The sequence below is a fragment of the Rhea pennata genome, chromosome 13, assembly GCF_028389875.1.
Source record: "Rhea pennata isolate bPtePen1 chromosome 13, bPtePen1.pri, whole genome shotgun sequence".
NCBI classification, from domain to species: Eukaryota; Metazoa; Chordata; class Aves; order Rheiformes; family Rheidae; genus Rhea; species Rhea pennata.
The window spans coordinates 2447115-2469515 of record NC_084675.1 but is presented as its reverse complement, the minus strand read 5'-3'; the positions used below and the strand labels follow the sequence as shown (position 1 = coordinate 2469515).

At 61.7% G+C, this 22401-nt stretch overlaps 2 protein-coding genes across 4 annotated transcripts; both read right to left on the bottom strand.

The window, feature by feature from the left end:
- Positions 1 to 5425: 5425 nt before the first annotated feature.
- Positions 5426 to 12964, bottom strand: MMP15 (matrix metallopeptidase 15). The gene is made up of 10 exons (XM_062586539.1): positions 12867 to 12964; positions 10321 to 10469; positions 9797 to 9919; positions 9162 to 9469; positions 8730 to 8891; positions 8311 to 8534; positions 7926 to 8064; positions 7340 to 7490; positions 6496 to 6611; positions 5426 to 6408 (listed from the first exon to the last, which is right to left on the bottom strand). The coding sequence occupies exons 2-10, from the start codon at positions 10422 to 10424 to the stop codon at positions 5924 to 5926; spliced, it is 1812 nt and encodes a 603-aa protein (XP_062442523.1). The 5' UTR covers positions 10425 to 10469; positions 12867 to 12964; the 3' UTR covers positions 5426 to 5923.
- A 2523-nt stretch (positions 12965 to 15487) lies between these two features.
- Positions 15488 to 22158, bottom strand: USB1 (U6 snRNA biogenesis phosphodiesterase 1). 3 transcript variants are annotated; one of them, XM_062586269.1, is made up of 7 exons: positions 22058 to 22158; positions 21667 to 21848; positions 20558 to 20741; positions 19944 to 19997; positions 18422 to 18527; positions 17424 to 17507; positions 15488 to 17061 (listed from the first exon to the last, which is right to left on the bottom strand). In XM_062586269.1, the coding sequence occupies exons 1-7, from the start codon at positions 22156 to 22158 to the stop codon at positions 16957 to 16959; spliced, it is 816 nt and encodes a 271-aa protein (XP_062442253.1). In that variant the 3' UTR covers positions 15488 to 16956. The 3 variants fall into 3 exon arrangements, with proteins under 3 accessions (XP_062442253.1, XP_062442254.1, XP_062442255.1); XM_062586270.1 differs by having other exon boundaries at positions 21667 to 21845; XM_062586271.1 differs by having other exon boundaries at positions 21667 to 21842.
- Positions 22159 to 22401: the final 243 nt, after the last annotated feature.

Below are 22401 nucleotides of genomic sequence, written 5' to 3'. Positions count from 1 at the left end.
TGAAACAAAGCTGGTCTTTCTCAGGAGGAGAGCGTGTTGGAGACATCTGCTCTGCATGTGCTCCAGGTCCTGGGCTGGATCCTGGCTGCTGACTGTCCAGCTGGTGTAAAGGTTTGGTGGCTCTGTGCACCATCAGAGTCAGGTCCTTCACACAGAAGAACCTGCTTTACCTCTGTGGCCTGTACATCTGGGGTGTGCTAGCATGCAGCTGCCTTTTTTGCATTGTTAAGTTAGCAGGATTTGAAACAGAGGGGCCGACCTCATGCTGACACTTGGTGCTGGGCTGCACTTGCAGAAGGCTTTCTGGAGAAGACCTTTCCAGTTGTTATAGTGACGGAATAGCTTGGTAGCTCTGGCCAGCCAAGGAAGCCCACATGGGAAGGCACCATCCGTCTTGCTTTGACGTCTGTCAAGGCTTGGCTGGACTTGAGATTTGTTAAGTAGAATCGCGCTGTATCCTGTGCCAAGGCTTGGCCTTAATGAAGTCCGTTGCTAGGCTTTCCTGACACGTTTGCAAGGCTTGCCAGGGCCGGGGGAATGGGGGAGCCTCAGCGGCAGAGGGAATCCATCAAGCCCAGGCAAGGTAAGGCATGCATCCTTTCCCACAAGCCTTTGCTCTTGAGCACATATTTTCGGTAGTCACTGGCAGCCAAACACTCCCTGGGAAAGACTACTGCATTTCCCTGCCCCCTTGGGGCCCATCTTGGAGGATGCTGTGGGGAACTGGCAGGGGATAGTCACCCCTTGTCCACTGAGGATTCAGACTTGCTCCGAGTGAGTGACCTTAACACATTAAAGCCGGGTCGGCTCTCTGGGTCCCCGGGCCGGCTGCCTGGGCAGAAAGATTAGATGGGCCCTGCTGCCAACTCCTGCCTGACCTCTAGGGAGCTGTGCCAGCAGATTTGCTGGGATGATTTCCCAGCTGCAAACCCTTGTATCCACGTGGGCCCTCTGTGTATCTTCTAACATGAAACAAAATACCAAATCTTCCTGTTTACATGTTGTACAAAGTGGAGCATCATTAGATACTGGCCCTTTCCTTTAGGGCCAGACGGTGGTGGATTTATATAGTGTAGTTCAAAAATCTTCCTCGTCTAATCCCATTCTCCCATCAAATCCTTAACTATCTCGCTGGCATAAGGGAAAGTGAAGCTTGGATGTTCTTCCCCATCTCCCAGGAAAGCAGGATGGTGCTGGCAGATAGACCAAAACATCACGGAAATCCCGTCAGCACTAGTTTTCTAGAGTAAAAGCACACTAGCAAATCTTTGGTGATCGAGGGCCCATCTTTTTACCGCTTCAGTTAGCTTTTGTCCTGGCTGGGACACATATGAGGGGCAAGGAGAAGAGGGAGGATTTTTGGCTTAATTTAAGTAGCCTGCAAAAAGTAGGTCTGAAGTATCTCCTGCTCATTCACCTTTCTGTGGGCGGATTGCTCCTTCTTAAAGCTTTGTTGCAACTCGTGTCTAGTGGGAGAGAAAGGAATCTCTCTTCATGGGGAGCCCTTGGAAAGTTTCAATCCAGGGTGGAGCAGGGTCTGTCCAAAGATGAGTTTTCCTTGCCTCTGTGAGCTTTTTGTCCTCCTCTTTTTATTGGTTGGGGCAAGGTCCTGAAAGCGTGTGCTTTGATCAGGACAGAAGTGCTCAGAGCCTGCTTTCTACATCAAAGGCAAAGCTTCTCTTTGAAATCTTCGCCACCGGAAGATGTCAAGTGTACGGGCTGCAGCACCTTGGAGCCAAGCGATGGGAGAGCAACCCTCCCTTGCACCCCTCCTCTGGCAGCCCGCCGCTGAGCCAGAGAACGGCTCCCTGTGGGGTTGTCTGTCCTGAGCAGGAGTGCTGGCAAGCCATCGATGGTCACCAGCTAGGTCCAGCCAACTCCGAGACTCTTCTCACCTCTTGATCTCCTTGGGGCAGCTCTGCCCAGGCAGGTGGCAGCAGTGAATGGCCTCCAGCAGGGAAAGTGGATGACGGGATGTTCCTAGAAGGTTTTCCGCCCATCATGTGCTGCAGCTGGGACAGAGGCGGTCCAGGCAAGAGGCAGTCCAGTCCAGTGGAGCTGGAAACTGCTATGGGAGCAGGTGTCCCAGTGTCTGTCCCTGACTGTGACCTTCTGCTTCTTGGGTCTGTTCCTTGCTTTGTTGCGTTTGTGTTAAGCAGATCCTGACATAAGCACCTTATGCGAAGGAGCAGGAGCCCAGGCTGGGATCCCCACAGTATGCAGTGAGAGGGAGTGACAGATAGCCTTCATGGACCATGTTGTAGTTTCTCCTTTCCTTACCTTGCGGAGGAGAAAGTCAGATTTGATTCTGATCTGATCATCAAGAGGATCTCCAGGAATCATCAAAATCTGGGCCAAACTGCTTCTCTCCGTCTTTGTCTCCCTTTCTGTTTCCCTGGATGTCTTGGGCCAAATGTTGCTGTCTTTGTAGAGGGATTGCTCCTCCTGGCTGACATTAATCCTCCGCAGCTGTTGTGTAGCATGGGGTGGGTGGTGCTGAAGGCGAGGGAAATATTTATTTTGAGTTTTGCCATTGGCCACTGCCCAGGAAAAATGAATGACCATATTGGAGACTTTGGCCACTTCTGCACACGGGGAGAGCAGATCTTCCTGCCCTCCTGGTCTACGTGAGAAAGGGGTTAGAGCTTCCCCGGGCAAGCTGCAAAGTGGGACCACCCAAGCAAGGTTTTATTTGGATGAGGGAATGGCCGTGTGCCCTGAGAATGATGGGGAAGGCTGTGGAGCTGCTGGAGGTGAGATGATGACGGACGCTAAGTGGCGTTGTGCTAGAATAGACCTCGCTTTCCCCAGCGGAGGGAGCCGCTCTGGTATGTCTTGCGAGGACAGCAAGACCCCTTGTGTTGTAGGCTAAGGGAAAGGGGAAAGCTTGGAGCATGGGGCAGCCCCAGCATAGCTTTGCAGAGTGAGGTTCCCTAGGGTTTGGGGTAGCGGGTGAGGCTGGGGGCAAGAGCAGAGCTGTAGGGGTACCATGGTTAGGTGCAACAGATGTGGGTGGCAGAGCAGGGAAGGACGGATGGAGGGCGCTTCCTAATCGTCTCGTGGTGCTTTTCACCCAGCCTTTCCATCAGTGCTGGTCCCTTGAGCAGGCCTTAGCCAGGCTACGTGCGGCACTCCTGGAGGACACATGTCCAGCTTTCAGAGCCAGGCTGGCACCCTCCCGTGCACCCACCCCCCGGGGCAGCACCCCGCGCCTCCGGCCCTGCCAGCAGCGTTTGCAGGCAGCAGGTTCGAACCCTCCAGCTGCTCCTCACGCGTCCTTTGGCTCCCGCGGCTCTTCCCTCCATCCTCCCGCTGCTGGATTTCCTCCGGCCTTGAGGCCGGCCGGTCGGTGCTTCCGAAGGGGAGCCTTTCCTCCGCACCGAGCCCCGCTTCCTCTCTGCTTTCCAGGTCCTCTCCCCTGCCGGAGAGGAAGAGCGGGAGGGCGGAGGCTCCTTCTGCGGCTCTCTGCGGAGCAGGTGGGCCCTGCTCCGAGGTCAGGGAGCCGTGCTCCTGCCCTCGCCGGCCTCAGCTCCCGTTTCCTGCTGTCACCCGCTTTGTGCCCGCTGGCCGGGGCAGGAGGAAGCGTGTTTGCTTGGGTATTGACCCTGAGCTGGGGCAAGAGAGATTCCTTGGGTCCCATCGCCTCCACGGGAAGGTTTTACAAAGGAAGGGGCCACGCAGCTGAGCGGCTGTGTCCATTCCTACCAACAGGACACACTCTGCTTGGGATAATGCGAGGAAAAGCAAGGCAGCGACAGGAGGGACAGGTGAGTGCCAGGCTGCCAGCCCTGTGCACAAGCTTCCTTTTTGCCTTGCTGGGCTCTGCTTACCTGCCCGTGGCTATTTACACCTCCCCGGCACCCACGGGGCAAGCGGGTGCTGCACAGAGCACGGCTCGGGACACCCCACAATGTTGCAGGGTGCTCCACCTTCGGGAGGGGGGAAACCAGCCCCGGAGAGCTGGGAGACGCTGTGGCACCTTGGGTCACGCAGCTACGGGCTCCAGTCTCACCCTGAGCCAGGGCCAAGTGCTCCAGGGTGGAGGAAGCGGGCGCAGGCCGGCTGAGGACAGCCGCCGGATGGCCTCGCTGCCAGCCCCGGTGCCCGTCTGCCTGGCACCGGCCGAGCTGGCAGGAGCTGGGCTGCAGCCCAAGCGTGCCAGGAGCTCCAGGACCTTGCCCGGTACCGGGGGCTTCCCACGGCCCCCGCTCCCATCTCGGCATGGTGGTAGTGGGGAGCGCTCTGGGCACAGCAAAGCCTGGAGGAAGCAGGGGCTTTTCCAGGTCTGGCTTCAGCTGATTTTTGGGAAGCAGGGAGCTGCCCGGCAAGGTGGTGGTGCAGCTGGCTTCCCTGCCTGCACCGAGGTCGTGCACACCAGCAGGGCAGGCAGACGAGGGACAAATGCCTCTTCGCTGAAGCCTTGGCAGGGGGCTGGACCCACAGCTCGTACCCGGCTCCCAGTGCCCCAGGCGGCAGCGGGGCAGCCCGGGAGGCTGCGGCGGGGGAAGGCGGCACCGTGGCTCCGAGCCCGGCTGCTGAGACGCTGGGTTTTTGTCTCCGGCGGGTCCCTCGCTGCTGTCAGTGAGCGTTTCCAGATGGCCCCGGGCTCCTGGCACCGGCTCCGCTGCAGCGGCCGAGGAAAAGCTGGGGTGGGGGGGGGGGGGGAAGTGGTGCCCTGACCCTCCCCAAACTGGGGCAGCCTGGGGCCCTGCTCCCACCACTGTCAAGCCCCTGCCGCAACCTGCCTTGGATGTGCTCCCTGGCGCTGCCCCCACCAAACCACCAGCAAGAAACTGTTCACCCCCCCCCCCAAAATCCACTGGGGCAGCTGGCCCTGTGCGTCCTGCTCGCAGGCATCTCCGCTAGTACCAGCGGCTGGGTCCTGCAGCTGCAGCACCCTCAGCACCCCAGGCAGGAGGGGAGCCGCAGCCTCCCGGGAGCAGCGGTCCCGGGACCGGGCACAGCTGCTGCCGCACTGAAAACAGCCGGAGGTTCCCACTCGCCTGCCGGGGAGCTGCGGGGAAAAATGCAGCGGTGTCGCTGGGGAATTGTTTTTTCCAGCTTCCTGGGCCAAAGCAGTAATTGCTAAATCAGGCAGCGCGGCCTCGGGGGCCGGCCCGCAACGAAACGCCTTCCTGGCCCATCGGCCGCAGGCAAAGCCGGGAGGAACCGCCGTTAAAACGGGACCGAAAGGGATCTAGAACTGAAAGGAGCTGAACGGCGGCGCCGGCCTCGCACATGGAAAACAACAGACCGGAGCCGCGCGTGTTACGGGATGCAAAACCCCCTTCTCCCACAAGAGAAGCACAAGGAAAACCCCGGCAAGCGGGGCACCGTGGCGGCGGGGGGGACGGGACGGACGGATGGACGGCAGCAGCTCGCCCGCGCCGCAGCGGGGTGGCGGGAAAGGACGGCACCGCAGCTCTCCACGCGCCCGACCGGTTTAATGCGAGTACAAGGCGAGAGGCCCGAGCGGCCGCCGCCGCCGCCAGCCGAGCTGCCCCGGGTCGGGCGCCAGCGCGGCCCCGGCGCCGCTTTCCCCCAGCAGCGCGGAGGAAGCGGCGGGAGGAAGGAGCTGAGCCGGAGGCAGCGGGCGGCCGGCGGCCGGGCGCGGGCAGAGGGCGCCGGCCCCTCGCCCGCTTTCCCGGCTCGGGTTTCCGAGCTATCTTTAGGCGCCGCGGCCCGGCCCGCGTTCCCGGCGTCGGCGGCGTCCCTCCCGTCCGCCCGCGCCCCGCCGCAAACAGGAAACGAGCGGCAGCGAGCTCGGCCCTGCCTTTCCCTCCGCTCCGCTCCGCGCCGCCCGGCCTGGCCCGGCCCGGCGCGGCCGAGCAGCGCCCCGGCGCTCGGAGCCTGCCGCACAGGGGGCCCCGGCGGCCCCGGCTCCGTCCCGGGGGCGCCGCGGCGGCGGGAGGGGGGGCCGGGCTCAGACCCACTCCTGCAAGGAGCGCTTGCAGTAGAGGAGGACGCGGGGCGCGCCCTTCCGCTGCATCTGCACGATGACGTAGATGAGGCCGAGGATGCAGAGCAGCAGCGCCAGCAGCACCAGCACCATGACGACGCTCATGGTGCGCGCGTACTCGTCGAGCTGCACCACCACGTCCACGTCGCCGCCACCACCGCCGCCCGCCTCGGGGCCGCCCGCCCCGTAATCCTCCTCCTCGGCCTCCTCCTCGGCCTCGGCCTCGTCCTCGGCGGCTTCGGCCCCGCCGCCGGGCCGCTCCCCGCCACCTCCATCGGGGTTGAAGGGCGGCCGGTCCACGTCGGGCCACCTGGGGTTGGGGTCGGGGACGAGCTCCGTGTGGCAGCCCATGAAGTCCCGCAGGATGGATTTGGGGTAGCCGGGCTCCGTCTTGAGCCGCTCGTTGTCGAATTTCCAGTACTTTGCGCCTCTGTAGAAGTAGGTCGAGGCTGGGGGAAGAGAGGGAGGTGAGAGGCGAGCAGCCGGGTCCCCTTCCCGCCCCGGGCAGCCCAGGCCCCCCTCCGTCCTCTGCTTACCAGCGTCTGAGCTGAGGAAGGCGCCCTTGGGCGACGGAGGGATGCCCACCCACACGGAGATGGGCTTCGGGTACCCCGGGTCCGCCGAGCGCGTGTCCTCGTTAAAGCGCCAGTATCTGGGGGTGGTGGGGGGGAAACACATAGAAGAGGCCCTGTGAGCGGGTGAGGGGCACGGCGGCGCTGCCCCCCACCGCGAGGGCCCAGAGGCACCCGCGATGCCCACTCTGCTCCGGGTGATCCCGTGCCGGCAGCTCCCCCCCGGCTGCCGTGATCCGAAGCCGGGGCTCAAACCTGCGGCCCCGGGGATCCTTCCTCAGGGCCCTCCTGGCGAGGGACCAGCCCGGTCCTCCCCCGCCGCGTCCCCCCGGTCCGCGTTCCCCCCCCCCCCGATCCCGCAGCACCCTGGGGACGGCGGCTCGCCCCAGGCACGCACAGCGCATCCCCCACATCCTGTTTCCCACGCCGGCCCGCGTCCTTCGCCTGAGCAGGAGCTTCGGCAGGGCGAGGTGGTCCTTCCCGCTGCGCCCATGGGAGAGGGAAGCTATCCAGGCCGGTGCCCTGGGTGCTCCAGCCTTCCTACCCATCTATCCCACCTGCTGACCCACCTCTTCATCCGCACATCCAAACTTCTCCCCCCCTCTTTTTTTTTTGCAGGAATTCTCTGATCTACCCCTCCACACAGCCATCTGCTGCCAACCCGCTCCATCCGTCTATCCATCCATCCCCCCCCCTGCAGTGATCCCTCTCCCATCTCCAAGCACACATCCTCTCCCTTCCAGATAGGGAAACCGAGGCATCGGGAAGGGCAGAGGCAGAGCACAGCGGAGGAGCCGGGAGCACCCACCTGTCTCCGCGGAAGAAGAAGGTGTGCCCCGTGGGCTCCCACCAGATAGCCGTGTCGATGTTGCTGTAAGGGATGCCCTGCCCGTAGCTGGTCAGGGGCTGGGGGTACCCGGGCTCCAGGTTGGCTTCTCGGAAAAGCCAGTACCGGTCCCCTGGGCAGGGAAGGAAACAGAGAAAGTGGAAGATGCTGTGGTGTCTAACGGCTGCAGTGTGCGCACATCTGGATGGGGATGGGGCTGGGGGCGCAACGCTGCCTGTCCCAGTCTCCCGCTCTGCCCCGCGTCTCCTTTCTGCTCCTGCCGCGCTGCGCCCAGAGCCCGCTGCTCCGCACAGGTCCCAGACTGGCACCAGGAGCTCCCTGTTGGCCCCTGTCCTGATAGCACCCCTCTGCGGCCACCCGGTCCCTCTGCCAGGAGCCTTGGGGCCAGGCAGCCTGGGGAAGCAGGGCAGGGCAGGGCAGGGCAGCACCAAGACATCCAGCACTCGGCAACTTGGGGGGCACCGGACCACGACGCAGGGCCAGGTGGGCGCGGGGCTTCTCGTCCTCCGGCTTGGCCCTCGCCTCCATCTCCAGCCTCACCACTCACCTTTAAAGAAGACAAATCTCCCGTCGTGCCTCTCGTAGGCGGCATCGATGTCCCCGGGCAGGCCCCGCCAGAAGTGCCCAATGGGCATGGGGTAGTTGTCCAGCACCCGGTTGTGCCGAACCCTCCAGAACCATCGACCCTGGGGGCAGACAGCACGTCAGCGGGGGCTCGTGGAGGGACAGGGTCCCGTGGCAGGGGCTGCCAGCGTAGCTCTAAGCATGGCAGCCATCACACCGGGCCCTTCTGCCCACGGACTGTCACATCCCTGGGCAACGTGGGGTGACAGAGCTTGGTGCAGCCCCCTCTGCCAGGCAGCAGATATCGCAGTGGGGAGAGCAACAGACCCAGGCACCGCAGAAAGAGAGGACGGGGTCTCAGTAGGTACCTTAAACACAAACATCTCCCCTCGCAGCACGGCCACCGTGTCAAAGTTCCCATCGCAGATGTCGGGGCCATACTGGTCAGGCCGGTCTGGGTTGCCAGGTTTGGGAGGCCTCTCCGGTTTCCCAGGCGGGGGTGGCTTGGGGGGTCTCTGGTCTGGTCTGCCAGGTCTCCGGGGTGTCACGGTGGGTAAGGGCTTGGTGGGCTGAGGGTGCCCATCTGCAGTACCTAGATAGGGCGGGAGAGAAAATGGTTGGGGGGGGGGGGGGATCGCAGACCATCCAGCCACTGCCTCGCTTCCCCCTACGCGCCAGGCACGGCTCTGAGACAGCATCCGTCCTCCAACTTGGTCCAGCACCCACGGGCCTCAGCCCAGGCCACATCCCGGGGGATGCCAGGCCCCGACACAGCGAGCTCCCTCACCGTACAGCTGCTGGATGCCCTTGAGATCATCCTCAGGCAGCTGGAAGTTCTCCGTGTCCATCCACTGGTAGAAGGGGGCCATAATAGCGCTGGGGTTGCTAGAGTGCTCCAGGCCCAACGAGTGCCCCAGCTCATGCACGGCCACCAAGAAAAGGTTGTTTCCTGCAAGGAAAGGTGCCGTCAGCATGGCCTGCACGAGATTGCTCCCTGCCCCCGCTGCCCCGCACTCGGCGAGCAAGCCGGAGCAGAGACCGTGCCACCCATCTGGTGGAGCCGCTCTCTTCCCGCTCCCTGTCCATGCCAGCCCACCCTCCCTTCAAACCCTGCCGGGCAACACGTTGCTTAGGTGCCAGCAGCCCCACCGGCGATTAAACTGAAGGTGGACAGGCTCCTCAGATCGCTTTCCCACCCAAGCTTTCCGTCTTGGCTCACCAGACACGTCCGTGTTCTCCAGCGTCCAGGGCTCATCCGAGTCGAAGTGCGTGTCCCCTCCCATCCCCGGGCCAGGGAAGTAGGCGTGAGCCAGGAACCCCCCCATGCCGTCGAAGGGGGAGCTGTCTCCGTGGAAGCCGGAGGCAAAAAGCACCATGATGTCAGCCTCTTTCTTCCGCTTCTGCCGGATATCTTCATAAGGCACCTCCTGGAAGACCAGTGGCGTGGCCTGCTCCCACACCCTGAAGGCTTGGCGGATGGCCTCGTACGAGTGGTACCGGCCCAGCTTCTCCGTGTAGTTCTGGATGCTGCGGGCACAAGAGCAGGGAAGCTCACTCAGGGCGGCCAGGCCAAGGCTCGCTCCCCTTGACTCCACCGCAGCTTTGGCCCGGAGAGGTTTGTAGCTGGTGGCCCCCCGTGGTCACAAGCAGATTCCAAGTCAGGAGACTTGCTGCCACAGGGGACGCGATGCCAACACAAAAAGATCACCTGGTCTCTGATGACGTTTCCATGCCACCACGGATCCCGCTGGCCTCTCCCAGCCCTCCACCCCTCTCCCACTCCTTCACCTGGGGAGGGCACGCAGCCCAGCTGCACGGGTAGGGACCAGAGGAAGCTCTGGGAGTCTTGGGTACCTGAACGTGAGATGGTTCTGGCTCCAGCGTCGCCCCGTGAGCGCGTACCGCTTCCGCCGCATATTGGACTTCATCTGGACCCCAAACTGGTCTGGGACCCCACAACGAGGACGCTTCATCCACCTGCCGAGAAGGCATCAAGTGAGGGCTCAGTGCACCATGCCGGGGCAAAGGACCCTGAGGAATTACAGCAGCGACAGCTCCCAGGTCTCCTCCGGAGAGGAGGGACGCAGCTCCCCCAGGAGGCTGCACCCACGCAGCGGGTGCTCGGCGCAGGCAGAGCCTTGGGGCCGGAAAGCAGAGCGTCCGTACCCTTTCGGGGCTCACTGCGCACAGGAGATGACAGGAGCGATGCAGAGCATCGAGAGCAGACCAGTCTTCTCCACCACCCTGGGAAAGGGGACTCGTGCGGTCGTCCCCGGGCCGATCCCCCCTTAAGGGTATCTGGCCTGTGGAAGAGGTGAGCAGGAGAGAGTCGAGCTCCCTTCCACGTGAGCAGGAGGGCAGTGCATGGCACCACTCACATTTTGGTCTCCTCATCCAGGACGCCAGTGACCGTGATCCCGTAGAACTTCTGCATCTCAGAGAGGGCGGAAGAGAAGATCTGAGCGGAGCGCATGGTGGACATCTGCCGGCTCGACTGCGGCAGGTAGCCATAGAGCCGGAGCCAGGCCTGCGGGCAAGAGGTGAGCGTGAGACGGCGCGCTGCTCCTTACACCCCAGGAACAGGCTGACGGGCAGGGACAAGGGAACCTTCCCCTTCGAGCTGCTGCCCTCACCGCCAACCCAGGCTCTCCTGGGAGAGAGAGCTCCTAGAGAGTCCATCCTTGAGTCCATCCAGCGACGGCTGGATCTGTCCACCCTGAGCCCATCACCGCCCTCCGGTCTGCTTTCACCACCTGCTGGCACCTCTGACTCGGCTCTCCGCACCGGCCGCCCAGCCAGAGCAGCCTTTCTCCCTCCTCCCCCGAGGAGATCAGGTGCCTGCGCTCGGCCGGGCGCTCGGCGTGCCAGCCAGCCAGCCGCCGGCGGGGAAACGCCGCATCCAGGCGGCATGCCGGGAAGGCGGGCAGTGCCGGGCAAGTCTTAGCACGCGGCCACCGCTTTGGAGGCCAGGAACAGAGCCTCAGCCCCGCCAGGGCAAACCAGAGAGGGGGGCCTGGAGAGCCCCTCGGCCCACCGCTGCCCGCTCAATACCCCAGTGCGAAGGGGGCGATCGTCTCTGGGGAGCTCTGACCCACGGGCGAAGGGAACTGGCTGCAGAGGCACAGGGCCTGCCTGGCCTCCAGGCAGCTGTGGTGCTCAGCACCTTCTGGAGGACAGGTTTTTTTTTTTCCCCCCCATGGGTGCCCAGCTCCAAAGGTTGCCTGGGGAGCTGGCACCTCGGGGCGCCCCTGCGACGCAGGACAGGCGCTAACGGGAACGCGCTGTGCAGCTGAGGGGTGCGGAGGGGATGGGGACCGGGGAAGGCCACGGCAGACGCTCGGGTGCTTCTAAAACAGCAGCGCTTCACCCTGCTGACCAAGGCCAGAGGGGGAAACTGAGGCACGGCGTTGGGGGCATGTGGCAGGAGCAGTCCTGGCACTCATCGGGGAGGCAGTGACCTCCGCTACAGGCACTGGCTGGGGGCTCGGCACCAGCCAGGATCAGGCCCTGCATCACCTCTTCCAGCCTGCAACGCAGGAAGAGCTCCCAAAACACGTCGCAGCTCTCAGCCGGAGACACCAGCCGGAGAACGGCTGGAGACGGCCCAGCCTTCGCCCGGAGCGGGGCAGGAACAGCCGGCACGCAGGATCCGCGGGGCGTCCCCACCTCCCGCCGAGCCGAGCCGAGCGAGGGCTCTTTCGCCCGCGCTGGCTTTACAGTGAGAGGCAACACGGCCGCCGGGACCTGCCGCGAGAAGCCGGCTGGCTCCGGGCCCCTTCGCCTCCCCCAGCGCCGAGCACCGCTGAGCTCCGCCGGGTCTCAGCGCCTCCCCCCCACCCCGGGAGCCCCAGGGCCTCCGCCAGGTGCCATCTTCACACCCGTGGGAGCCGCGGCACGGAACCCGGCAGCCCCCAACCCAGGGGGCCGAAGGACGGAGGACGCGGGCAAACTTTGCCCCGCCAGGTACCGGCACGCTTTCCCTGCCCTTGAGCCGCGCGCCGGGCGGCTCAGCGCCTCCGGCAGCAGGTCCCGGCGGGACGCGCGTGCTCCCTCCCCGCCCCACACCACGGAAAAGAGCCTCGAACAAGGTCGGACGGCAACACCGCCAGCAGGATCCGGCCCTCGGCGCTTGTCCGACCGCGCCGCTTGTTTACTTTCAACCCCGGCGGGTCGATCCCCCCGCAGCTCCCTCGCGGGCGCCTCGAGCGAGGCTGTAGCCGCCCCGCGCTCAGTAAGCGAAGCTTCTCCCCAGCACCAGCGCGGGGAAACTGAGGCACGGAGCGGGGCAATTTACCCGTAACAAGCCGGACGAGCACCTCCAGGCGCGCCCAACCCAGCTAACCCCCCACTCCCCCACCCCAAGGCAGCCCTCGAGAGAGGTCAGCGAGGGCCAGGGCCATGGAAGCGGGGCCAGGATCTCGGCCGCCCTCGATGGCGCCGGCCGGGAGAGAGGCCGAGCCGCACATCCCCCCCCCCCTTCCCGGGGGCAGCGCGGCCCCTGCCGCCCGGGACCCCCCTCGCCGTCCCCCGGGTGGGAGCCCGGCGCGTTGCCCACAAAGGGGCTTCTGTCCTGCGGGATCCGCCAGGCCCCGGCCTCGGGGGGGCGGGCTCAGCGGCAGGGGGCGGCCCGGCCCGGCCCGGCCCGGCCCGGCCCGGAGGGCGCCAGCCGCCGCGGCGGGGCAGTCGGTGGGCGCCACCGAGGCATCTGAGGTCTCTTCCCGCTCCCCCCGCGGCCCCCCTTCAAGGCGGCCTGGTGGAGCGGGGTCTCTATCAAAGGCCCTTTCACCCCCTCCCCCCGCCCGGGCACAAAGAGCCTCCTGGGGCCCGCGGCGGCTCCGGGCGGCCGGGCCCCCTGCACCTGCGCCCCGCGCCGGCCGCACCTGCGGGGCTCCGGCCCCCCCCGCCCCCGGCCGCCCCCGCTCACCTCGGCGTTCACCTCGCTGCCCGCGGCCGCCCCCGCGCCGAGCAGCAGCAGCAGCAGCAGCAGCAGCGGCAGCAGCGGCGGCGGCGCCCAGCCCGGCCGGCAGGAGGCGCCGCGGCGCCGGCCCCCCCCGTCGCCGGCCATGGCGGGCCCGGGCCCCGCGCCGCAGCGGCGGCGGCTCCGCCGGTTCGCGGCTGCCCTCCGGCAGGGCACGGCGGCGCGCCGAGCCGAGCCGAGCCGAGCGCGGCGCTGGCCCAGCTACGGCGCCCTCATGGCCCGGGGACGGGCCGCCGCGGGGGGCTGCGGCGAAGGGGCATGGGCGGCGCTGCCCGGCGCCTCCCGGCCCGCCTTTGTGTGCTGGGCTCAGGCCGGCGGCGCGCGGCCCATGTGGCCCGCGGCGCGGCCCGGCTCGGCTCGGCTCGGCTCGGCTGTGCGGGCTGCGGCGGCGGCTGGGCGCGGGGCGGGGCGGGGGCGCGGGGCCGGCCGCGAGCGGGGGGCGGGGCGCGGCGGCGCGCGCTGCCGCCGGGGCGGGAGCGTGCCGCCCTGCCCCCCGCGTGGGCGCGGCCCCGGCAGCCTCGCCCGCGGCCCGCCCCACGCGAGTGACCCCGCACGCGGCTGGTTTTAGGTTTGCGTCCCCGCCCGCCGTCTCCCGCTGTCTCCCCCCGCGCCTCTCTCGCGCCCACGCGGGAGTCGCTCTGCGCGGGTGCCCGCCGCGCTAAGGCGCGAGTCCCGCGGAGCTGCTCCGCGAGCAGCCGGCCACGCGGCGGGGTGGGTGGGTTGGTTGGGGGGGGGACACCCACCTCGGGGGGCCTCCGCGAGGCAGCTTTTGCGGGGGGACGCCCGCGCCTTGCTCAGCGGGGGGGCTCGTCCCGCTGCCGTGCGGCAGGGAGCGCGGCTCGAGAGCCGCTGCTTTGGTGGCACCCGGGCAGAGGGGGACAGGGCCTGGCTGCCTCCCCGACGGCCGGGGAGGCACAAGAGCCTCCTCCAGCCAGCGCTGTCCCCCCCCAACCCGCGCCGGACTCTGCTTAGTCACCACTGGTGCCAGTCCAGAGCGGCTCGAGCGCTCCCACTGGGCGCCCTGCCGCGCCGGAGAGCTGGAAGGAGACCCAGAGGCGACACGCGTCTCCATTTCACCTGCGGGATCCTTTGGCTTGGAAGGCAGCTGAGCTCTGCACAGCTCACCCACGCCTGGGAGGAGAAAAGCAAACAGCCAAGGAGTGGCAGGGAGCGTCCGTCCCCCCCATCTCTCCCGCCCCGGGCAGTCCCACAGCGCCTTTTCCTCCAGGCAAACGGCCCTGCGCGGCTCCGGGAGCAGCAGTCCAGCCCCGCTGATAAGGGAGCAGGCCGGGCTCGTTCCTCTCTTCCCATCAGGCGCGGCCACAGGGAAGGAAACGGTTGTTTGCTAAATGGAAGAGGATAGAGGTGGGTTCGGAGGGGAGATGACGATTTCCCTCGAGCTGCCAGGAAGCTCCGAAAAGCTCCACCAATGCGCGGTGCCTCCCCTGCGCCAAAGGCCTGTTCCAGGGACCAGGGTGCTTTCCGGGAACATGCCGAGCGCTTCTGCGCCCCGGCCGGGCCCAGTCGTGCTGCCTGCTTCGGCACGCACTACAGCTCCAAGGGCCCGCGGCTGCACGCCCCGGGCTCTGCCTTCCTTGCAAGCGCAGCAGCGTCTTTGCAGCTCTCGTCCAGCTGCGTTTCGGTGAACAGAGAGGAGCCGAGTTTCGCGAAGGCTCTTCTTTGTGAGATGACTGCGCTGCCCACTGAGTTTATGCTCCCCACCTCCCCAAACAGAGCCGCTTTTGTATGAGGCGTTCTGGGGAATCCGGGCAAGCATCGCCCAGCGTTTCCAGAGCGGAGAGTTCCCAAAGACAAGCACGCAGACTGACCCCAAGAGCACGCACAACGCGCCGGGGCGTCTCCGCGCCCTGCGCAGCTGGGAGGGTTGAGGACTGGCCTAAGCAATGACACCAGCCACACGAGGGAGGCCTGGTGGAACTGCGAAACTTTGGGATGTGCCAGCCTCAGCCTCCGTTGGGGGGGAGAGCACAGCCAGCTGCCCCAGTTACTCACTGAGCGTTAACCTTTTGCTGATGGACTCAAACCATGAGGAAATGCGTCCGGGCTCTGTCTGGCAGGAGCCGACTTTCACTGAATGTCTTAAATGCCAATGACGTTCAAAACAAAACAAACCTCATGCTGTAGTCACTTAAGGTCCGTGCAGATCTCTATCCCAGAAACTAACTGGTTACGCACAGGGTCTGCATAAAAAGGGAGAAAGGGAATGCTCAAACTGGCAGCGAGCAGGACAGTGCTCTGCCAGGTGCCTGGGTTTCAGACTGGGAAGAGACCAAGTGTCTTCTGAGGAGATCACTGGTATAACATGCCCTCCTGCAGTGAAACCCTGGCTGCACGAAATCGAGACTTTCATGTGGATCTTCACAGGTCGTACGGACCTGGCATCTACCCGTGAAACTGCACAAGCAGAAGGGATCTCTGCCAGCACTGGTGTGCTGACACTCAGCTTAATGACTCAGAAGTAAACCAACGAATGAGTGCTAGGAACATCAGGTATCAGTATCCATCCCGTCTCCCTCCCCACCCGAAAAGACAACACTACAACAGAGGAAGGAGCAGAAAGAAAACAAGAGTTTTCTTCATTTGAAGTGAACAAGGCGTTGCATTTGCTGCTGTTCCTATAACCCCCCTAGGAATTTTGAAAACCAGCTGTTGCAAGGGAGCCAGCTCGCATAAAAGATCTGTGTTGAGGCAAATGTTTTAATGGCCTCGAAGCCCCTGGGCTCTCCTGCCCATGAGAGGAAGGGCAGTGCAGCGCCCAACCCATGAAACGCTTGCAGACATCATCTCATTTGAAATCCGCTGGAGCTACCGAAGCCCAGCACGTCTGAAACCAAATGGCTGAAATACACCACGGAAACAGTTTTATGACATGAGGAGACAGATTTTACTGCTCAGAAAAACAATCTCAGTCTTTCATCAGACAAATGCTGAATGAAAGATTCAGGGCAGCACATCAGCATTCTGCTCAGAATACCTGAGAGGCTGCAGCAGACCTCCCGGCAGGAGCAAAGGCTAGGAAGGACCTTCTCCCGACAGGAAGAGTTCAACCCACAATCAGCAGGGTCATTACAGCACGCAGGGTGCTGTTCCAATAGGAAAGTGCACGAAGCATGGGTTAAAGCTGCACCCTTTCACTTACCCAACCGAAGCTTATCAGCAGGCACTGCCTTTCCAGCTCGTCAGGATGTAAAAGCCAACACTGCCCTCTCTTGGGCTTGCCCTACCACAACGGCAAACTTCTCATCAGAAATGTCCCCCCCTCCGCCTCAGGTGCTTTTGACAAGCACCTGATCTTAAACCAAAGTCATTCTTTTAAACCCAGCCTGGAGCCAGACTAGTTAGCACTGAAACACATGGGGTATCCAATCTCTCTGTCAAGCTTTAATCCTTTCTCTCTTTGGCAGGAGGATCTCACGCAGAAATTCCTCTCTGGAGGCAGCAATAGCGCGAGAGGAAGACAGAACATGACACAGGAACTTTTTTGAGTTGGCTTAAAGTGGGAAATGCGCTGGTGAAAGAGTCTAGCTCTGTGTCTTCGTATCTACAAATCAGCGCTAAGGACTCTGAGCTCAGTACAGTCAGCATGCTCTGAGCCTTCTGACAAAGCAGTGCTATTTCCAACTGTGCGAGACGCTCTTCCTTTAGCAACAGCTTCCCACTCTACCTTCTCCTCACCATAAGGCATCTATGGCTTCTATATAGTTTAAAAAAATAAAAAAATCTGCAAAATTAGCAACTGTAGGATGCTGGAACCTCCAGTGCTGACTACAGCACATACAGCAGGGTGCTGTCAGCAGCCTAGGAAGAAATCTGCTACAAACACACATTTCTTCAGCCAGCAGCTTAAACTTGGAAGTACCCCGGCTCGAGGCCACAAACTTCCCAGAGCTGCTGAGCAGACAAGAAGGGTGTGGGATGCATGTGGCAGCCCACACTGCTCAGAGCTGCAGTAGAGAACAGTTCTGTGTTGAAGAGCAGGGTCTTCAGGGCTCTGAAACACATAGCCCACTGGGCCCTACCTCAAGGGGAAAGAGAAGTACTTATTCCCTGCCTTGCAGCGGATTTGCTCCCATTGGACACGCAGCAGGTGTGCCGAGTCCTCAAACCTGTCCACGATGTCCTGGAAAATACAAGCAGGAGCAGGAATCAGTATAAGGAAGGTGGATCTGCCAGAGGACAGAGTCGGAAGCTCACGGCACACAAGCTGCAGCTCCCTCTCTGAACAATGTCAGAGACAAGGCAGTTTGTGGTTGGAAAGCTTCCAACTTCCCTTAGGGCTCATGAGGGTGACTTAACTTACTGACCCCCCCCTTCCCATTCTCCCCTCCCACCCTGGCAAAAGCTTCTCTTCTTTGAATCAAGTAAAATTTTTGTTTCACTCACTGAAGAAAATTCTTTGCATCTCCCCATCCCTAGGAAGGGAGATGTGGCTGGACAGCAGCTCTACTCCTCCCTTGCCCTCCACGCTTCATGGGAATATACCTGGAGCTCCTGCAGACACTGCCCTTTCAGCCTGCCAGTCAGGTCTCCAACACACCAGGCCAAGCTGATATGGAATGATGGGTCCTTGAAGACAAAAACATGGATCAGAGCTCAGGGACTAGAGGAGCCTCTGCTCAGAGCAAGCAGCTGCAATGAGAGACGCGGTACAATGCTGCCCTGTCTGGAATCTCAGAGCACCCTGAATACATGGGCAGGAGGATCCTGAAGCAGGGAGTCCCATCAGCCAGGTCAGTTGATGCAGAAACAATATAAGGCAGAGCTGGAAATGAGATGAGGTCTGGGCTTCACCCCCAGCCTCCTCTGACATCAATTGGCAAGGCTGCCTGGTTCCCAGGCATCCAGGCTTCCATCAGCTCTGCAGAAGCTCTTCCAGATGTACAGAGAGAACCTCTCACAGAAAGCACTGGAATGGGTAAGTTGGTCACCTCTGGGTAATGCTCTACTCTGGAGATAGAGAAATCAAGGTTTGGTTCCTCAAAATCCAAACCTATCCCAAAAGTTAGTACCAAGCAAAGAGGCTGGACTGATGCCCCGGGAAACTGGCTGAGGAAGAGGCATGAGCAATGCCTTCTTACCGCACAGTGCTTGGCCCAGGCCCTTTCAACCCTAGGACATCATTGTGCTTCCACCTAGTGCGGGGGAGTGTCTCTGATATACTCCCCTGCTGCTGGGCACCTGACTCAGCCCCAGGCAACCCGGTTCTCATGGGCCACCAGAGAGCGGTTAATATTGTTGCTCTCCTGGACAGGACACAAAACAGATGTTGTAGGCTTGTGCTAGCCCCATTCCCAGCAAAATCCTGTGCAGGAGGTTACTATGGACAAGCACCCATTACTGACTGGCCTGTGGGAGACTATGTCAGAGTTGCTTTGCTCTCTTATATCTAGGGTTGGACATTTCATGAACTTGCAGCCCAATACCCCTTCACAAGGAACCAACCAACATCTCCGGACAAGTAGGGCAGGGCGACGCCTCACCTTGTAGAACGTCGGCAGATCAAATTCCTCCATAACTTTATCCACCTCTGAGACCAGTTCCAGCAACTGGAAATGCCCAGCAGAGACTTCCAAGCCAATAAAGGTCCTAAATGAAGACAAAAAGAGAGAGTGCACACCCTTTCAGACTGCAGAAAGCGCAGCCGTAAGTGTACTTAACCCTGCGTTCCTACCAGATAAATTCCCCAGCCCTTATCTAAGGGAGAAAAAAAATCCTAATCTGGGGAACTGTAGGCCTAAGCCATTTGAGTCCCAGAACATTCAAGGATCCCGACTGTATTCCAAAGAAAAGAATAAATAACAACATGGGGGGAGGGGGGAAAAGAGGGAATACAAGAAGCAGGACTGGATTATACACTGAGTAGATTTACCAGACTAACTCAGTGCCCTTCTGTGACATGAAAACTCATTTTCTAGGTGAACAAAATGCAGCTGATACTGTTTAATGGGTGTATTACAGTAGAGCAGTACTCTGTGCAGGAGTCGTCGTTACGTTTGAGAAGACAGAAGTTACTGTAAGGACTGTACAATGGGAGGGGAAGCGGCCACAAAGGCACTAGCTATGCACAGCCTGAATACGGAAGCTCCAAGCTGAAGAGAAGTGACAAAGAGATTCTTCAAGGATTTTTTTCTGTGGCACTTCCCACACTCACATATCCAACTGCGAGAGGGGAGGGAAAACCTAAGTCCTACCCAGAATCCGCATCTTTGTGGACTGCCATTACATTCAGCAACTTTTCATAATTTTAATCACCTTTCTTTTTAATGTGCTTTGACATTTAAAATACTTAATTGCATAAAACTGGAATCAGCACCATCAAGCTTCTGAGCTGGCACCCGAGAGAACTGGCACTGTCTGAGCTGTTTGTCTCAAACTCTTTGAAGACTTGCGCTGCAATTTTACAAAGAGCATAAGCTGGCACCGCTGCCAAAAGGGGTGGCCCCCGCTCTGCTCGCCCCAGGCTGCGTGTTCCCGCCACCCACTCCCTGAGCCGGCACAAGCGTTTGTGAAACCACAGAACAAACCAGATCACAGACAGTGGTGAATGGGGCTGCCTCCTTCTGGCAGCATTGCCAAGCTTTAGCTGATGTGAAACCGGAGCATTAATCTAACCCAAGCAAAAAGGTCTTGCCTCGGGTCATGTTGGGAACAGATCTGCTCTCTCAGAGAGGCTGAGATTCTGCAGCCTGAAGTTCAGGGACTGCAAAGAGGTAAGAGCTGGCAGAGATAATTCAATAAAAGCTTTTCAGGCTGCCAGTACTGAAAAATCTGTGCTGATGCTAAAAATCTATGCGCCCTGGGCCACTCCTGAAAACAACTGGGGAAAGATATGAAACCTCAGTCAATAAGGCAGTGAGATGAGGCGATCATCCACCGGCCCTCTCACATGGCTCCCTCTGCTCACTGGGGCTCCGTGGGACAGGCAGCATTGCACTTTCCATCCGCCCACACCTCTCCCCACATTTCCGCCCAGGCAGCCAGGCTGCCCCGCCACTCACCCACCTCGTTTTGTTCTGGTTTGTATAAACCTTCACCTGATCGGCTAGACAGAAGAACCTGAAATAAGAAAGATATTTAAGCTGAGAAAAGAGAAAAAAGGAGAAGATGGGGAAGGCACAGAGGTTCCTACCAGGAACTGTTAGAAGTTCTGCCTAGCTGTGGAAAGACAAACACTTGTTCCAGTCAGAGTGAATCGGTGCAACTGAAACCTTTTCAAGCTTGAATTATTCCATTACTCCCTTGTGTTTCCAGCCTTCTGAAGCCCAGATGGCAACAGAAGCACTGAAACAGCTGATCCTCAGTGGGTGTCTAAGCTAAACATAAGCAACAAAATCAGCAGTGAATATCCGTGGTTTACAGGATGATACAACTCCGGCCTTGTCCTTGAAACTGGAGTTCCTGTACGCGACAGCAACACCGCTGGCACACGAGGCCTGTGTGCCCGATTCATCCAGCGCTGGATCCTGAGGCAGACGGAAACTTTCCCGGGGCTTTGCTGGTACAGCACCAGCTTCTGCAGGGAAGATGTAGATTGTGGACTCAGGTGAAGCACAGACCCAGAGCAAGAGGGAAAGAGATGTGCGGGAGCGCTCTAGCTGGGGCTCCCATGTCCCTACCTGTCGAAGGAGGCCAGGTGTTCCTTGAGGGACTGGACAAAGGGGTTTATCCAGTGATAGCGCAGCACTACACTCTGCGAGAGACTGATGTGGAACTCTTCCATGGCTGTGAGTGACGAAGCATAGCTGCGAGCGTGGGAAACCAGGAGGTCCAGCAGCTCCAAGAAGTCCTCCTGGACTTCATCTGCAGGGCAAAGAGCAGCACAGTCAGAGCCTGTTCCCACCTCAGAGCATTTGCTACAGATCTCAGAGATGGGGGAGGCAGCAGTAACTGTGCAGAAGCAGCCTGGGCTGGTGCTACTCAGTGCTCCCAGGCATGTTTCAAGATCTCAGTTCTACCAAGCATTAAGAGACCCTCACATCTCCCTCAGGAAGCATGGAACAGTATTAGCTGTAACAGAAACTTGAAGACATCAAAGCTGAAGCACAACTTGGGAACGACACCTCTTGCTCCTCGATTCCCAGTCTGGCATGCTAACTGCTAACAGCAGGGCTGCCTTGCCTTACTCCTGACAGGGGCCAATGCAGTAACCACTGTTCTTACTAGACCACAGACCAGGAAGAGCACAGAAAATAACTTTTGTGTTTTAGCAAGCTGCTCTTCCCACTCTTTCATCAGGCACTTTGGCATCAGAATCAAAGATAACCGGACTTGCTAACACAGCAGTCACTCCTGCTCCTGGGAAGAGCACTGAGCCGGCAGGCCATCCCTACAGAATCTGAGCACCTTCAGAGAGAAAAAAGACCTTTCTAGATTCGTCTGAAAGCCGGGTGGGTTTGCTGACAACGCCAAGGAACAGCACCTCGTGCTGGACGCAGCGATCCCTGCCCCTGCTTGCAGGGTGTTTGCAGAGACTGGCACGGCCCCAGCATTCGTTTCACGGCTGACGTGCAGGTTTTCACAGCCCTCCCTCTCAGCCCACCCTCTCTTTCCGGCTTCACAGCTCCCAAGCCGGGCACACACGAGGCCTTTCCTGTCTCGTCTGACCAGGCAACACCGCTGCCGGGGGCAGACAGCTCTGCTCGCTGGACGTCCCGATCCTTCCCTCACCCCAGCCCGCCTCGTCCCCGGCGGGGAAGGTGGCAAGAGCAGAGCCTGGTTTACCTACAGGGTATGTAGACGTATGTCGCCCAGTTGCCCCGCTCGTGCGGGAAGTTGCGCACGCGGCCGCCGTGCTTGGAGCTGTCGTCCACGACTTCCTCCTCCTGCTCTCTGAACATGTTCAACACGCTGTCCGGGACAGGGAGGCGAGGAGCCGCCACGCCGCCATCGCCGCCGCCGCTGCTGCTGCTGCCGCCGCCACGGCGGGGTGAGGAGGAAAATCAGACAGGCAGGAGCGTTTCTCCCGCGTGCCTCGAACGGCCCAGCCCGCGCCGCGACCAGGCCCACGGGCCGCCACTACCGCCACGGGCAGAGCTGCGAGGCGCGCTGCCCCACGCGGGGCCCTCCTGGACAGCCGCGCCGGAGGGGCCGCCGCAGAGCCCCGGGCCCGCACCCACCTGGCCCGCGGGGGCTCCTCCGCGCCGCCCCGCCGCCCCCCTTCCCCTTCCTCCTCCTCCTCGGAGCTGCTGCTGTAGCCCACCAGCGCGGCCGGCCGCATGGCGCACCGCGCACCCGCCTCGCCGGCTCCCCCCTCCCTCCCCGCGGCCTCGGCGTGCGCCGGCCTCGGCGGCCCGCCGGAACCCGCCGCCCGCGCCGCGGCGTTCCGGGCCCGCGGCACCCGCCGCGCCGCTCGGCCCGCGGGCGGCGGCCGCCCCGCGGCTCGCGGCTCCCGCCGCCGCTGCCGCCGCTGCCGCCGCTCCGCGGTTGGGGGGCGGCTGCGGCCCCCGGCTGGCCGCGGCGG

Excerpts from the sequence above, each read along its gene's own strand:
- MMP15 (XM_062586539.1), bottom strand. The coding sequence starts at position 10,424 with ATGTCCACCATGCGCTCCGCTCAGATCTTCTCTTCCGCCCTCTCTGAG. Across the intron at positions 9,920-10,320 it reads CTGGATGAGGAGACCAAAAT|GTGGATGAAGCGTCCTCGTT; the intron begins GTGAGTGGTGCC and ends CCTTCTCGGCAG. Across the intron at positions 9,470-9,796 it reads CAGAACCATCTCACGTTCAG|CATCCAGAACTACACGGAGA; the intron begins GTACCCAAGACT and ends TTGTGCCCGCAG.
- USB1 (XM_062586269.1), bottom strand. The coding sequence starts at position 22,158 with ATGCGGCCGGCCGCGCTGGTGGGCTACAGCAGCAGCTCCGAGGAGGAG. Across the intron at positions 21,849-22,057 it reads GAGGAGCCCCCGCGGGCCAG|CAGCAGCAGCGGCGGCGGCG; the intron begins GTGGGTGCGGGC and ends TGGCGGCGGCAG. Across the intron at positions 18,528-19,943 it reads ACAAACCAGAACAAAACGAG|GACCTTTATTGGCTTGGAAG; the intron begins GTGGGTGAGTGG and ends GTCTTCATTTAG.